The sequence below is a fragment of the Microcaecilia unicolor genome, chromosome 14 (assembly GCF_901765095.1).
Source record: "Microcaecilia unicolor chromosome 14, aMicUni1.1, whole genome shotgun sequence".
Lineage (NCBI taxonomy): Eukaryota > Metazoa > Chordata > Amphibia > Gymnophiona > Siphonopidae > Microcaecilia > Microcaecilia unicolor.
In genome coordinates, this window is record NC_044044.1 from 21,325,763 (window position 1) to 21,341,982 (window position 16,220).

The 16,220-nt window shown below is 46.3% G+C and overlaps 1 protein-coding gene across 1 annotated transcript; it reads right to left on the minus strand.

Moving 5' to 3' along the window:
- Positions 1-5,876: 5,876 nt before the first annotated feature.
- On the minus strand, positions 5,877-15,024 carry LOC115458333 (transmembrane 4 L6 family member 5-like). The gene is made up of 5 exons (XM_030188223.1): positions 14,562-15,024; positions 13,486-13,551; positions 12,665-12,837; positions 8,748-8,937; positions 5,877-6,998 (listed from the first exon to the last, which is right to left on the minus strand). Exons 1-5 carry the CDS (start codon positions 14,742-14,744, stop codon positions 6,981-6,983), a joined length of 630 nt encoding a protein of 209 aa, XP_030044083.1. The 5' UTR covers positions 14,745-15,024; the 3' UTR covers positions 5,877-6,980.
- Positions 15,025-16,220: the final 1,196 nt, after the last annotated feature.

Sequence of the window (16,220 nt, forward strand, 5' to 3'; positions counted from 1 at the left end):
CTTGCGGAGGAGACTTCTTCGGCTGGTGGGGGGAGGCATCCATGCCAGCAAAGGCATGCCTCAATGTTGCGGTCGTGGCACAGGGAGGGGAAGAATACCTGGCCCCCTCAGTCCATCTTTCCCCCCCCCCCCCACTCATGTTTTGCACCTGGGACAGTAGAGGGTTAAGTGACTTCTCTAGAGTCACAAGAAGCCACACACTAAAAAGCAGAAAATGACAGAAAGAATGAGCAGCGGAAAGTTAGACCAAGAGAGAGACAAAGAGAATGAGCAGTGCAAAGAGAGAGACAGCCACAGACACTCAGGGAAGACAATAACAGAAAGAATGAGCTGCATACAGAGAGAGACTGACAGAGAGAATAACCAGTGGGGAGAGAGAGACAGCCCGAGCACTCAGAGTAGACTGTGACAAAAAATGAGGTATGGACAGTGACAGAATGATGTACAGAGAGAGAAAGAGACGGCCATAAACACTTGGATGAGAAAGTGAGAGTTTTCTATCAACATAGAGGGAGAGACTGAAAGAGATAATAAACTGTGGAGGGAAGTCACAAGGATGAGAGAGAGACAGGGGCAGAGAGCCTGCGGGTGCAGAGAGAGGCAATGACCCACAAACACTGAAGAGACAGACAGAATGTGCAGTAAGGGGGGTGGGGAGAGAAGTTGAGAAACTCAAAGAAACTGACAGCACAAGAGCCTGATAGAGACACACACACCCACCAAGGGAGAGTGAGACAGATTGTATAGAGCTGGCTGCTTTCATTACCTACCTTCTGTCTCTGCTCCTCCAAATTCACAGCTCCAGTAAAGCAGAGACACCAGGAGCAGAGCCAGGCTCAGCCGGATTTCCTCTCTCTCTCTCTCTTTAAGGTGTCCCCTTGCACATCCTCTTCATGTAATGCTGCAGCCACCAGCTCTTCTCTTTTATTAAAGGAGGGGGAAGGACCCTGCTTTTATTACAGATTCTTCCTCTCCCTGGTCTGCAGGCAGTGCTTTTTCCAGCAGGGCGGCACCACTGTCCTCTCTCAGCCCCACACAGTATCAGGGCATGCATGCCAGCCCAGCCCCAGCCCAGTCTACTGGCTTAGGTTGCCATTTCATCTCAGGTGAACCAAACACAGTCCCGGTTTTGTCCCAGTGTATCACAGGCATAGTTTGTGGGAGGGGAGGCATGGGTGCTGGTCCTGAATTGCCCCTCTGCCCTTACCACCAATATCATCTCCCTATCCGTTGGTCCCTTCCAAACTAAGCAGGCAAACTACACCCAGTGCGTTTTTTTTCTAGCAAAAAAGGTGCCGGTACTCAAATGTTAGGCCACCCTTCAGGGGTGGGGTGATCACTGAGGGACCCACCCCACAATACCCAGGTCCCCTGCAACCAGTTACAGAATCTATGACAAGGCAGAATTTGTATGTAGAACCTGAGCTCTTTCATTAAAACTTGGAGTCCATGGGTCAATTTTAGCAGACAATGGAAAAGGTGCCGGTACTCAAATGCCAGGCACCCTTCAGGGGTAGGGTGATCACTGAGGGACCTACCCCACAATAGCCAGCCCCCCTGCAACCAGTTACAGAATCTATGACAAGGCAGAATTGGTGTGTAGAGCCTCAGCTCTTTCATTAAAACTTGGGGACCATGGGTCAATTTTAGCAGACAATGGAAAAGGTGCCGGTACTCAGTACCCCCTCAAAAAAAGCCCTGACTACACCTATCTACTGCGGGCATGGAATTATAGCTCTGATCATGCCATTCTCCACCCTAAAGACTTAAATTGAAAGATGGGCAGAGCACAGCGTACATTGTACTTATCTTTTAATACTACTACTACTTAACACTTCTAAAGCGCTACTAGGGTTACGCAGCGCTGTACAATTTAACAAAGAGAGACAGTCCCTGCTCAAAGAGCTTACAATCTAATAGATAAGAGTGAGACAAATATAGGACAATCAAGCCATTGTGACATCACTGATGAGGTTGGCTCTTAGGCATTGGTGGAATGAGGCATTATGACATCACAATCTCAGCTCTGGATACCAGAGACTGAAACTCTTCACACTAAGGGGGGAAGTGGGCCAAGTATAGGACAGTTGAGCCATTGTGACATCACTGATGAGGTTGGCTCTTATGCATTGGTGGAATGAGGCATTATGACATCACAATCTCAGCTCTGGTTAGATCACTGCTATATGTAATACTACTACTACTACTTAACATTTCTAGAGCGCTACTAGGGTTACGCAGCGCTGTACAATTTCACAAAGAAGGACAGTCCCTGCTCAAAGGAGCTTACAATCTAAAGGACAAAAATGTGCAGTCAATCAATTTGGGGCAGTCTAGATTTCTTGAACAGGGGTGTAATGGTTAGGTGCCGAAAGCGACATTGAAGAGGTGGGCTTTGAGCAAGGCTTTGTAACCTGTTCCGGGGCAGAGGGAGCATGGAAATCAACAACGCTGACTGGCGCGCAGCACCCCCCCAGCGGCGTGCACCCGGCCGGGGGGAGGTTCTTTCGCCGGGGTGGGGGGGGTGTCCCTTCGCTGGGGGCGGGTTGTGCTGCATGGGGGGGGCACATTGGCGATCCGCCCTGGGTGTCAGCGCCCCTCGGAACGCCACTGGGGGGGAGGGCAGGGGAGAGAGCAGGGTTGGTGGACGGGGGGGGGGGGGGGGGGAGGCCATAGGAAAACAAAAAACTAGCCCCTTGTTACGGGCTTAACGGCTAGTTATACTAATAAACAAAGTGAGACAAAATCACATAACCCAAAAATACCAGGAAAATGCCCGGAAACCTACTCACGATTAAACCTATGTGTAGGGGTGTGACAAATACTTTTGGTATTTTCCCCATTAGGAGCTTTGAGGTTCCTTGTTGATTAATTCAGAAGTAAGGAATTCGTTGATTGAATTCTCTAAGAACAAAGAGAGACATCTACATAACGTACTTTTCAAACTGTTTTGATGTTGAACTATATTGTATTAGTTTGAAAATCCCTGGTTCAATTTGTTTATATTGGTAATGATAGTTCTTGTTTTATGCTGTTAAGTATTGTTTATATTGCATTTTTCTATTTTTGTCAAAAGTACAATAACATTATGTGAACTTTAAAAAAAAAAAGTTTGTTGATTTGTCTCTTCGCCCCCCTCCCCAGGAGGTATTTGAGGTTCTGCTTCTGCTCTGCTCCTGTTCAGGAGATTCACTGTCACTCCAAATTTCTCCCCCCAGGGATTTCAGCAACTTTATAAAAATGTGGCCATGTATGTAGAAAGTGCTTCCTTAAAAATGCAAGGAGGGGGGGAGGGACAGCTCAAAAACGTTACTACTCGTGACTGTGTGGGGACTGGAGCCACCATAAAGCTTCAAGAGCTGAGGTTGGCACATACTGGGTCATGCAAAGCTCTGAGCTTGCAACACGGAACAGCAGGAACAGCAAACGCAAGCTTGTTGCAAACTGAAACCCAGGCGGCCAGAAGAGACAGCAGCAGCAGGCCACAGCTCCTCTCCGACCAAGACAGGGTCTCTGCTGAGCAAAGGAGCCTCCTTGTGCATAGGAGCCAACTTTTCAAAATTATTGGGGGTGCTAAGCCCAATGGAAATAACCCCTCCCTGGACACATACAAGGATTTTTCTCAATATTGGGGGTGCTCAAGCACCCACAGCACCCACAGAGTCGGCTCCAATGGCCTTGTGCCCTGTGTACAGATCTGCGTACCCTCTGCCAGGGGCAGATTCTGGGTGGGCCTAGTCAAAAAGTAGGTAGGCACCAAGTGTTCTCCACCCCCCCCCCCCCCCCACATCAAAAAAATATCTCAGCAGCGAGAAAATGCTTCAGTCCACCTTGGCAGTCTTGGCTGAAAACTGAGCATGTGCAGGTGCCAGTATCGCGGAGAGCAGTGTTTTTGTTACCGTAAGGGGGGAAGTCTTCAGCTGGCGGAGCTTGGGATCCCCATCAGCTACTGTTGGGTGGGCCTGAGCCCTAACTGGGTGGGCCTTGGCCCACCTGCATCTACGCCACTGCCCAGGCTGTGATTGGGTGCAGGTGCACCGAATAGCCCTCTTCTTGTGGTAATCCCCTGTGAGGTATGAAGGGTACCCTGTGATCAAACTGTGATTGGATGCACTGTTTAAAGGACACCTGCCCCCTGAAAGGAATATGATAGCTAAGTGGGAGAAGATTTGGGGCCCTTTGCTTCCTACTTTAATATAACCAGGGTTGACATCTGCTCTATATATTCACTGAGGGTGATGTGCAGGGTTACCGGGGTGGGAGGGGGAGGGGAGTTGGGCATGTTCTGACTTGATTTCTATTGTCTCTTTGCTTAATAAAAAGACAGGAACACTTTGTCTATGTATGAGGGAACGCCTTTTTTGGTGCTTGCTAGCAGTAATGGATCCGTACACTATTTTTTTTTTTTTTTGTTTGAAGTTGTATGTTTGTGGATTCATTCAATAAAGGTTCCTGCTTAAAATTAAAAAAAAAAAAAAAAAGGACACCTGCCCCATACTCAGGCTTGATCATGCGTGCTGTGTAGAAAATCCTGTTCTCTGCTCAGGTTATGAACGACACCCTCTGCTTAGGCTGTGATTTGATATGCTGTGTAAAGGAGACCTGCTTGGGTTGTTATTCCTTTGTGCTTTGCAAAGAAGACTTGTCCTCTGAGAAATGTTATCTTCCATGCTATGTGCCTTTGTACTCAGGCTGTGTCGTCTTGGGCACTGTTCATACCCTTTGCTTGGGATGTGATCCTACGGACACCTGCCCTCTGCTTGAGTTGTGCAAAGGAGGAAATATTTTTTCACTCAAAGAATAGTTAAGCTCTGGAACTTGCTGCCAAAGGATGTGGTAACAGTGGTCAGTGTACCTAGGTTTAAAAAGGTTTTGACAAATTCCTGGAGGAAAAGTCTCTTGTCCGTTATAGAGATAGACATTTAGGAAGCCACTGCTTGCCCTGGGATTGGTAGCATGGAATGTTGTTACTATTTGGGTTTTTGCCAGGTACTTGTGACCTGGCTTGGCCACTGTTTGGAAAACAGGATACTGGGCTAGATGGACCACTGGTCTGACCCAGTATGGCTACTCTTATGTTCGTAGGAGTTCCAGAATGTTGATACTCTTTGACATTCTGCATGGAATCTTGCTATTTATTATGATTCCGGAATCTTGTTACTCTTTGGGGTTCTGGAATCTTGCTGCTCTTGAGATTCTGCCGGGTATTTGTGACCTGGATCGGCCACTGTTGGAAACAGGATTCTGGGCTAGATGGCCCATTGGTCTGACCCAGTATGGCTACTCTTATGTTCGTAGGGGTTCCAGAATGTTGCTGCTCTTTGACATTCTGCATGGAATCTTGCTACTTATTATGATTCCGGAATCTTGTTACTCTTTGGGGTTCTGGAATCTTGCTGCTCTTGAGATTCTGCTGGGTACTTGTGACCTGGATCGGCCACTGTTGGGAACAGGATACTGGGCTTGATGGCCCATTGGTCTGACCCAGTATGGCTACTCTTATGTTCATAGGGGTTCCAGAATGTTGCTGCTGTTTGACATTCTGCATGGAATCTTGCTATTTATTATGATTCCGGAATCTTGTTACTCTTTGGGGTTCTGGAATCTTGCTCACCCCTGGGACTCTGCTTCTCCAGCTGCACTAGCACAGAACTGTGTTATACCTAGGAGCTCAGGGAGTCTTTTACTAAGACGCACTCACGTTTTTAGTGTGCGATAAAAATAGGCACGTGCTAAACGTTAGAGACCCCAATGCATTCCTATGGGTGTCTAACATTTAGCACACCCTCGGTGAGGCTTCTGGTTCAGCTATATTAAAGTCTCTCGCACCTAATAAAGGAAGAAGAAACTCTGATAAAATGACAGTTATACCCATGATCCTTCCAACGTAGTTTTTATTTACAGCTTCCAAAACGTCTTTCACAGCGTGCATTTGACCATAAATAATGGGTGCGGTCACAGGCTGACCCTTCACCCACAGATGGGAGCACACCCTCTGTACAAAGGTTCAGACTGTCTGAAGCTGAAACAGACAGGGAAGGGGCAAGCGGGGGATATATCTCCCATCCTTGGCAACACCCTCTGCCTCCAGAGCTCCTTCATCCTGTCTGAGAATTGGGGGCCCCAGAACTGCCGAGTTACCCAGTTCCAAGAAAGAGAGAGAGAGAGCTAGGCCGATTCTGGATTTCAGATGCATTCTAAGACCCGGAGCATTGATTTCAATGGGAAGAAAGAAGGGACTGCAAATCCCACACTGCTGCTGGGAAGTAAGTTCAAACCAGGACTGGTATAAAGCCTTTCCTCCTGGAACTGGGTAACTTGGCAGTTCTGGTGGGATCGGCATCACAGTTCTGGAGGGTTTCCTACAGCTTCTCCACCACCCCAAAGATGCAGGATGAAAGCTGCCAGAAGAGGCAGGAGATGGAGTGGCTTTATCTGGCTGTCCCTCCACGGTCCCCAAATTAGTGGCCCCTGAGAGTTTAGGAGTCAACTGGACTCTGGCATAACATAATAACATAGTAGGTAATAGCAAATACAGAACTGCCCAACAGTTAAACTCAACATCAAGTCAAGATTAAATCAACAGTGATTGTGGTATAAAATCATGATCTTTCTTTGCCATTTTTGGGACACAAACCATAGAATAATGCTTTTGGCCAGGTCAGGCACCAGCTAGTTATTCCTGTTCTCTCTCACTGTCCACACAATGAAATTCAGCTTTGCGGAAATACAGTTTAAAAAGGTCACAGTGGAAGGTAAGAAGGGCCGGCCTTCAACCCATTGCCCCCCAGAGCATGGGGCAGGCGTGAGGATCTGAAAAACAATACAGAAGGTTTGACTGGAAGGTCCCTGGTCCTGCCTGGGGCAGCTGATCAAGGAGGGGGTCTGTCTGTGGGTACTGAAGTGGTGGTGACAGGCCGGGGACTCTGGGTGCAGGGAATGGCAGTCACCTCCCTCTCTTCGTACTGGTTTCTGGTTAATCATCGATATGCAGGTTCCTGTGGAGAAGACGACATTGCAGTAAATAATTGTGTATAGAGAAGATCAGCTGGCCAGTCACCAAGTTACCTAGTTCCAGTCCTGGTTTTGAATTTACATCCCAAAGCAGTATGGGATTTGTAGTTCCTGATTTTTAGCCATTAAAATCAGTACTGCAGGTCCCATAATGCAGAAATCCAGGACCTGCTTAAAATCTACCCCCTGGAACTGGGTGGCTCTGGGTCTCAGTCCTGTTCCCCACAGATGGGCTGATACAGGCCTGGTTTTGCCCTGTTTTCATGCATGGATTGTTTTTTTTTTTAATTTATCTCGCACCTTTCATGTAAACAATATTAAATCAACAACTCAGTGATAACTTATTCTTTTTTGAGCAATAATTTATGTCCAATATTCTTTTCTTCTTTCTAATCATGATGGAAATATGCTTTTTCAAGCTTGTTGTACTTTCTTCTTTCCTGTTATAAAACAGACATCTGAAACACAGGCCTTTTTCCTCTGTTTCGGTTTTAGTGTGGACAACACCTATTTTTGTAAAATTGTTATTTAAAAGGGGGTTTATGCTAGTTGTATATTTTACCTCTCATTTTTTTTCTTGTCTGGTGTTAGTAACCTTAGGGGACCTTTTACTAAGGCCACGTAAGCGTCTACACACACACAAGGTGCACCAACATGCACTTACCGCATGGCTACCGCGTGGCTCTTGCGGTAATTTTATTTTTTGGCGTGCGTCCAATACGTGTGTATTATTTTTGTCTGTGCATATCGGACACATGCCAAGTGGCATTTGGCATGCATAGGTCATTACCGCCTGGTTACCACCAGGGGCGTATCTGGACTTCGCCATTAGGAGGGGGGGCCAGAGTCGAGGTGAGGGGGCACATTTTAGCCCCCCCCCCTGGTGCCGACGACGACCCCCCCGCCGCCAGAACCACCTCCAACAACTGTGGCCCGCCCGCCGTAGCCGTCTAGTACCTTTGCTGGCGGGGGACCCCAACCCCCGCCAGCCAAAGTCTTCTTGCTTCGTTTGGTTTCTGAGTCTGCCTGACGTCCTGCACGTACAACGTGCAGGACGTCAGACTCACAGAAACAGAACAAAGCCCTGCGGATCGCAAGGCTTCGTTCTGTTTCTGTGAGTCTGACGTCCCGCACGTTGTATACGTGCGGGACGTCAGACACAGACTGTGCTCCCAAATTGGCAGGAAGAGACAGAGATAAAGCATACCAGTGGAACCTGTGCAGCGTGCTGGATTCAACTCTAGCCACCTTGATGGGCACTGGGAGGTCTTTATCTGCCAACATGTACTATGTTGCTATGTCCCTTCCTCTTCCTCCGAGCTCTTCTGTGGCTCTTGCCCCTCTAGTTTTCTCATGTCACCCAGTCCCTGAATTTACACCCTGCACCCTTCCTTCCTCACAACTAGGCAGTTCTAGGAGGGAGGTTTTAGGCTAGTCCTGGATTTCTGCCAACTTCATTCCAATGCATTATAGGAGCTGCAGCATAGACTTTTCAACCCAGTTCTCGAGACACACCAAGCTAGTCTGGTTTTCAAGATACAATCCCGCATTGCTTTGGGATGTAAGTTTAAAACCAGAACTTGCCAAGAAGTCTCCCTTCCGGAACTGGGTACCTCGGTAGCTCTGCTTCCTCCCCCCAAGACACATGAGGCCCAAGGGCTTCAGACTCCCACCCTAGAACCCTGATCCCTAAATCTTGCCTGTTGCTAGCCAAGCCTGAACGCTGTACTTACGCTCTTGTCCTTCCGGCAAGTGCCACACAGGCAACCAAACAGCCCGTTGATCATCTGGATGAGGCAGAGGACAACCTGGATGAGGCTGGAGGCCAGGATGATGGAGAATAAAATGATATTAAACTCCACGACCCCCTCTGGCTCGACGCAGATGCTCCACATATCCTTATTGAAGAGGTAGCTCTCATTGCTGGAGGGGTGGGGAGGAGAGAGAGAGAGAGAGAAAGATGAAACAAAGAAAGTTGGATGGTTTGTCCCTTCCCACAGTGAAGAACATCCCTCAAATAAGCAAAAGGGTGGGGGATGCAAGGAATGGCCCTTCTTATGATTGCCAGCTGGCTCCAGATTCACCCTACAAAGTTCATCCAGTCCTGGGTTTACCCCATTGCATGCAGGCTCTGGTAGTCTTGCTTTTCTTAAGGCATACAATGGGATAAACCCAAGATTGGATCAACTCAGCTGACCAAATCTGGAGCCAGTTGGCAACTCTGGACCAGGCCAAAATAGTAACAGAATTTAAGACAGCTTAGGATAAGCACAGAGGATCCCTGGAGTGGAGGATATGAGTGGAAACCTTGAGACTGGGTGGGCTCTGCCATACCCTCTGCTCAGTGTGCGGTGGCTGCTAGGAAAGTAAATAGAATGTTAGGTATTATTAGGAAAGGGAGTGGAGGAGTGGCCTAGTGGTTAGGGTGGTGGACTTTGGTCCTGAGGAACTGAGTTTGATTCCCACTTCAGGCACAGGCAGCTCCTTGTGACTCTGGGCAAGTCACTTAACCCTCCATTGCCCCATGTAAGCCACATTGAGCCTGCCATGAGTGGGAAAGCGCAGGGTACAAATGTAACAAAAATAAAATAGATACTATTGGAGATTCTACATGGAATGTTGCTACTATTGGAGATTCTACATGGAATGTTGCTATTCCACTAGCAACATTCCATGTAGAAGGCTGCGCAGGCTTCTGTTTCTGTGAGTCTGACGTCCTGTACGTACGTGCAGGACGTCAGACTCGCAGAAGCCTGCGCGGCCATATTGGTGATCTGCAAGGGCCGACTTTTACATGGAATGTTGCTAGTGGAATAGCAACATTCCATGTAGAATCTCAATAGTAGCAACAGTGGAGGAGTGGCCTAGTGCTTAGGGTGGTAGACTTTGGTCCTGGGGAACTGAGTTCGATTCCCACTTCAAGCACAGGCAGCTCCATGTGACTCTGGGCAAGTCACTTAACCCTCCATTGCCCCATGTAAGCCGCATTGAGCCTGCCATGAGTGGGAAAGCGCGGGGTACAAATGTACCAAAAAAAAAAAATAGAACGTTATAATGGCTTTGTATCGCTCCATGGTGCAACCGCACCTCGAATATTGTGTGTGCAATTCTGGTCACTGCATCTCAAAACAAAAAATTAGAAAAGGTGCAGAGAAGGGTGACAAAAATGATAAAGGGGGTGGGACGACTTCCCTATCAGGAAAGGCTAAAGCGGCTAGGGCTCTTCAGCTTGGAGAAAAGACAGCTGAGGGGATATGATAGAAGTCTATAAAATAATGAGTGTAGCATGTGAATCACTTGTTTACTCTTTCCAAAAATAACAGGACTAGGGGGCATGCAATGAAGCTACAAAGTAATGAATTGGAGAAAATATTTTTTCAATGTGTAATTAAACTCTGGAATTCATTGCAAGAAAAAGTAGTAAAAGCAGTTAGCTTAGCGGGGTTGATAAAAGGTTTAGCTAGCTTCCTAAAAGAAAAGTCCATAAGCCATTATTAAAACGAACTTGGGGAAAATGCACTGCTTATTTCTGGGATAAGCAGCATAAAATGTATTGTACTATTTTGGGATCTTGCCAGGTATTTGTGACCTGGATTGGCTACTGTTGGAAACAGGATGCTGGGCTTGATGGAGCTTTGGTCTGTCCCAGTATGGCAATACTTTTGTACTTGGGATTCTGAATGGAATGTTACTACTCTTTGGGGTTCTACATGGAATCTTGTTACTCTTTAGGATTCCAGAATCTTGCTATTGTTTGCAGTTCTACATGGAATGTTGCTACTCTTTGGGATCTTGCCAGGTATTTGTGACCTGGACTGGCCACTGTTGGAAACAGGATACTGTGCTTGATGGACCTTCGGTCTGTCCCAGTATGGTAATACTTATGTTCTGAAACCAGATCAGGATGGGACAGACCTACGAGTTATTTTTTCTAGGGATGTGCATTCGTTTGAACTGCCAAAGGAAATATCATTTCATGTTTTTGGCAAATAAAAAGAAGCAGAAAAAACAAACAAACACAGTGTCCAAAAAACCAAAACACAGGGCCTTCAACATTTTCTCAAATACCAGTAACCCGAAACAAATGTGCTATTATTAAAATGTATTACTATTATTGACAGGTGTTATTACAAGATGCTGTAAAAACTGGATGATCCCTGTTTTCAAAATGATGTCATTCAGGAAGTGACCATTACAATAAAGTTGCGGTTCAATTTTTGTGACAAAATGTTTGCTAAGGGAGTTTCCTAATAAAGGTTGGACCAATGTATTTCTAAGGGTTATACTAAAATGTTTAAAAACAATTGCAAAGTATTTTGAAACTCTGTAAGGGGTCCTGCTTCTTCCAGACTCCGTGTGGAACAATGCACACTCTTTCGAAAGAGCAGACACTCTTAACAACACTGCTCCCGTGATGACGCAAGGGAAAAAAATGAATAAAACATTCCTGGAAACAACATTAGAAATGGGACTTGCTATACCACCTTTCTGTGTGTGTGTGTGTGTGTGTCTTTTTCCGACTACATTTGCTGTGGTTTACATATTATATACAGGTACTTATTTTATGCCTGGGGCAATGGAGGGTTAAGTGCCCATCTTCAAATCATTACTCAAAACCCACCTCTTCAATGTCGCCTTCGGCACCTAACCACTACACCTCTACTCAGGAAATCTAGACTGCCCCAACTTGACATTTCGTCCTTTAGATTGTAAGCTCTTTGAGCAGGGACCGTCCTTCTTTGTTAATTTGTACAGCGCTGCGTAACCCTAGTAGCGCCCTAGAAATGTTAAGTAGTAGTAGTAGTTGTGACTTGGCCAGAGTCACAAGGACCTGCAGTGGGAATTGAACCCAGTCCCCCAGGATCAAGGTCCGCTGCGTTAACCACTATGCTACTCCTCCACTAGCAACATTCCATGTAGAATCTCAAATAGGAAAAGGGAACTTGATATACTGCCTTTCTGTGGTTTTTGCAACTACATTCAGAGCTGTTTACATAGTATCTAGCGGTACATATTTATACCTGGGGCAATGGAGAGTTAAGTGACTTGCCCAGAGTCACAAGGAGCTGCAGTGGGAATCGAACTCAGTTCCCCAGGATCAAAGTCCACTGCAATAACCACTAGGCTACACCTCCACTCAGTTCTCCCATTAAGAGCCAACCTCATCAGTGATGTCACAATGGCTTGATTGCCTGATACTTGGCTCACTTCTGATATTGTGATGTCATAAGGGAAAGGGAAATGGGACTTGATATACCACCTCTGTGAGGTTTTTGCAACTACATTCAAAGCAGTTTACATTTATTCAGGTACTTATTTTGTAACAGGGGCAATGGAGGGTTAAGTGACTTGCCCAGAGTCACAAGGAGCTGCATTGGGAATCGAACTCAGTTCCCCAGGATCAGAGTCCACTGCAATAACCACTAGGCTACTCCTCCACAAAAAAACACCCTTATTTGTTTCTTTGCTACAATGGCAGAGAACAGTTGGACCCTCTGGTTGGACAGAACCACATACTGTGTTTAAAAAAAAAAGAGAGGGGGAGCAGTAGAGAGAGACAGCATTGAATGCAGCCACGTCCAGGGTGAAATTTGAGGGAGATACTCTGGTAAAAGGGTATACGAGGTGGGTAAGGGGGTGGGAGACTCACTTAAATTTCTCTAGCTCCTCTTTGAAGGGAGAAGTCCAGTTGGCGTTGAGCATGCCAGTGACAGGATTTTTAGCCAAGCATTTTGGGCCATGCACCAGACCCAAGATGGCAACCACTGTGCTGTAGACGGAGCCAGCCACCCCCACTGCAGCAAAAGCGATGGACAGGAACATCTAAGGGAAGGAAAATTACGGGAGAGAAAGATGCTTTCAGAGCTTGTTTTGACTCTTTTGTAGTGAAATTCTCAAACTTCTGTATTTGTCCCGTAGCTTTGTCTTGACTAGATGGTAAGCTCTATGGAACAGAGATGACCTCTTTTGTATTATTTATGCAGAACTGCATATGTCGCGTCCGTTCACTGGGTAAATCTCTCTTATCTGTGCCCTTCTCCTCCACTGCTAGCTCCAGACTCTGTTCCTTTTATCTTGCTGCACCATATGCCTGGAATAGACTTCCTGAGCTGCTACGTCAAGCTCCATCTCTGGCCGTCTTCAAATCTAAGCTAAAAGCCCACCTTTTTGATGCTGCTTTTAACTCCTAACCCTTATTCACTTGTTCAGAACCCTTATTTTATCATCCTAACTTTAATATTCCCTTATCTCTTGTTTGTCCTGTTTGTCTGGCCACATTGAGCTTGCAAAGAGGTGGGAAAATGTGCGATACAAATGCAATAAATAAATAAATAAATTAGATTGTAAGCTCTGTCGAGCAGGGAATGTCTCTTCATGTTCAAGTGTACAGCGCTGCGTACGTCTAGTAGCGCTATAGAAATGCTAAGTAATAGTAGTAGTAGTAGCAATGAATGACAGGAAAGGGCTTACCCCACAACGGTTGGCACAGCAGCCCTTGCGACCTGTTGCCTGGATGTGAATCGCTGGGATCAGAATCTGTTTGAGACAAAGGCAGAATTAGAAGTCATTTTACTTGTCTACAAGATAACTGCGCCCTGGGGTGTTGGAAAAGGATTCCCTGTTTCTTGAGCAAGGCGCTCTTGTGGGCAGCAACAATGGCCGATACTCACCGTTTCTAGACCACTCACCTTTGAATGCTGAGATGGTACAAGAAACCGTTCATTAATCAGACTCTATGATTTATCAAACCGTTCCTCTCACCTTCTCTCTCCAGGGTATTATTCCCCTCCCCCCCCCCTTTTATTGATGAGAAGACTGGAAACAGAGTCCTTGCTCTGTTGCTTTGCCAAGCCCCCTCCCTTCCCATCTTCAAATCCTTGCTCAAAGCCCACCTCTTCAATGTCACCTTCGGCACCTAACTATTATACCTCTATTCAGGAAATTTAGACTGCCCACCTTGACATTTCGTGCTTTAGATTGTAAGCTCCTTTGAGCAGGAACTGTCCTTCTTTGTTAAACTGTACAGCGCTGCGTAACCCTAGTAGCGCTTTAGAAATGTTAAGTAGTAGTAGTAGTAGTGATATAGAACTAGGGACTAGAGCTGAGGTATTGGAAGATAAAGAGACTCCCCCCGGTTTACATATCAGTCGGTGGCAGAACTGGGGATTAGAAGCGAGGCACAGGGAGATAAAATGACTTTCCCCCTCTCTCGATTTACACATTCGTGAGTGGCAGAGCTAGGAATTAGAAACGAGGCACAGGAGGATAAAAAGCCCCCCCCCCCCACCCGGTTTACACATCGGTGAGTGGCAGAGCTGGGGATTAGAACTGAGGCACCAGGTGATGAGTGATTTACTTGGAGGTCACCCCCCCCCCCCAGTCAGTGATGGAGATGGGATTAGAACTCAGACATTCTCATCTCCCCATTCTGTGCTATAAACTCTGACTGCTTCCTGTTTCACTGTGCTATGACTCTCTCCACACAGCATAGGGGTCTAGCTTGGGGTAGGGGAAAGAGGTAGAAGTTGTAAATAATGAGTCCTCACCAGGATTCCTCCTCCGATTAACCCGCCAAGGTACACCACCTCTGGGGTGATAAACATGTCCGGTTCCTTGATGTACTCCGTTTTCCAGTTGGGGAAGAAGAGCACAACATTGCAGACGATATTGAAAAGGATTAAGGGGTAAAGGGAGGCCCCAATGAACTTGGCACATTTCCCTGTGCACATCTTGGAAGACTTGGTAGTGCAGTGGAGAAGTCAAGCCCTACATAGATTTCTGCAGCCCAGTGCTACAGTGGGGGCTTTATATACATCTCAGTGGGGTCAGGCCTGGTGACCTGTGACGAACGATGGCAGAGACAGCTGGTAAGGGGAGAACTGCAGTGCTTATTGGCCCTTCCCTGCTGATAAGGACCATCCTGAGTCACCGCAGCCACTTGGAGTTCAGACTTTTGGTCATGCAGCAGACCTGATCTGCACCTGCCCCCACCTCAGGAAGGCTTGTGAAAATGTGTGGGGCTGCCTGCTCCTCTATCTGGAGGTAGGAGCAGTGGAAGGGGAGCAGCGCTGGGAAAATTTCCAGCCATGAGTGAAGTACTGTGTGCCAGACCTTGATCCATTACTGATTAACAAAGGAAAGAGATTCTGAAAACTGCACCCATACACCCACTCAAAACAGGCAAAACTAACATGGGATCGAGGGCTTCCACCTCATCTTCCTCCCACTCATTGCTCAGAGGTGCCCTGAGATGTGTTAAGAGACTTTCAAATACCTCAAAGTGAGAAACGGTTTTCTTTTTTTTTTTTTTCATTAGATAGGGGAAGTTCTAGGGTGGGACCTCTCAACCCAATCCTGGGGACACACCAAGCCAGTTTGGTTTTCATGACATCTAGAATGAATATGTATGAGGTAAATTTGCATGCACTGCCTCCATCCTATGCAGATCTACCTCATCCATATTGTCAGTATCCTGAAATCCTAGACTGGGTTGAGAACTCCTGTGACAGAGGGACAGGGTGGAAGGGGGTAGACTCTGGAGTTAACATTAGAAAATATTTCATCAAGGAAAGGATAATGGGAAACACAAATGCTTTGACGTCCCCATGCATACCTCCTACCTACCCCCACCCTGCTAGACTGTCATTGAAATGCTTGGATGTTTCACTTATATATACTATCAGCTACCACATTTGCTTATTTCCGATCTGACGAAGAAGGGCAACCTTCGAAAGCTAATCAAGAAATGTATTAAGTTATGTCCAATAAAAAAGGTATCATCTTATTTTCTTTTCCATGTTTTATTTTGTTTGATTTCTATTGATAACCTTTAAGAGTGGACTAACACGGCTACCACACCTCTCTACATGTAGAACCCCAAAGAATAGCAAGATTCCGGAATGCTAAAGAGTGGCAAGATTCCACACAGAATCTCAAAGAGTAGCAACATTCCATGTAGAACCCGATCTGTCAAAGAAGGGCAACCTTCGAAAGCTAATCAAGAAATGTATTAAGTTATGTCCAATAAAAAAGGTATCATCTTATTTTCTTTTCCATGTTTTCTTTTGTTTGATTTCTATTGATAACCTTAAGAGTGGACTAACACAGCTACCACACCTCTCTACATGTAGAACCCCAAAGAATAGCAAGATTCCGGAATGCTAAAGAGTGGCAAGATTCCACACAGAATCTCAAAGAGTAGCAAC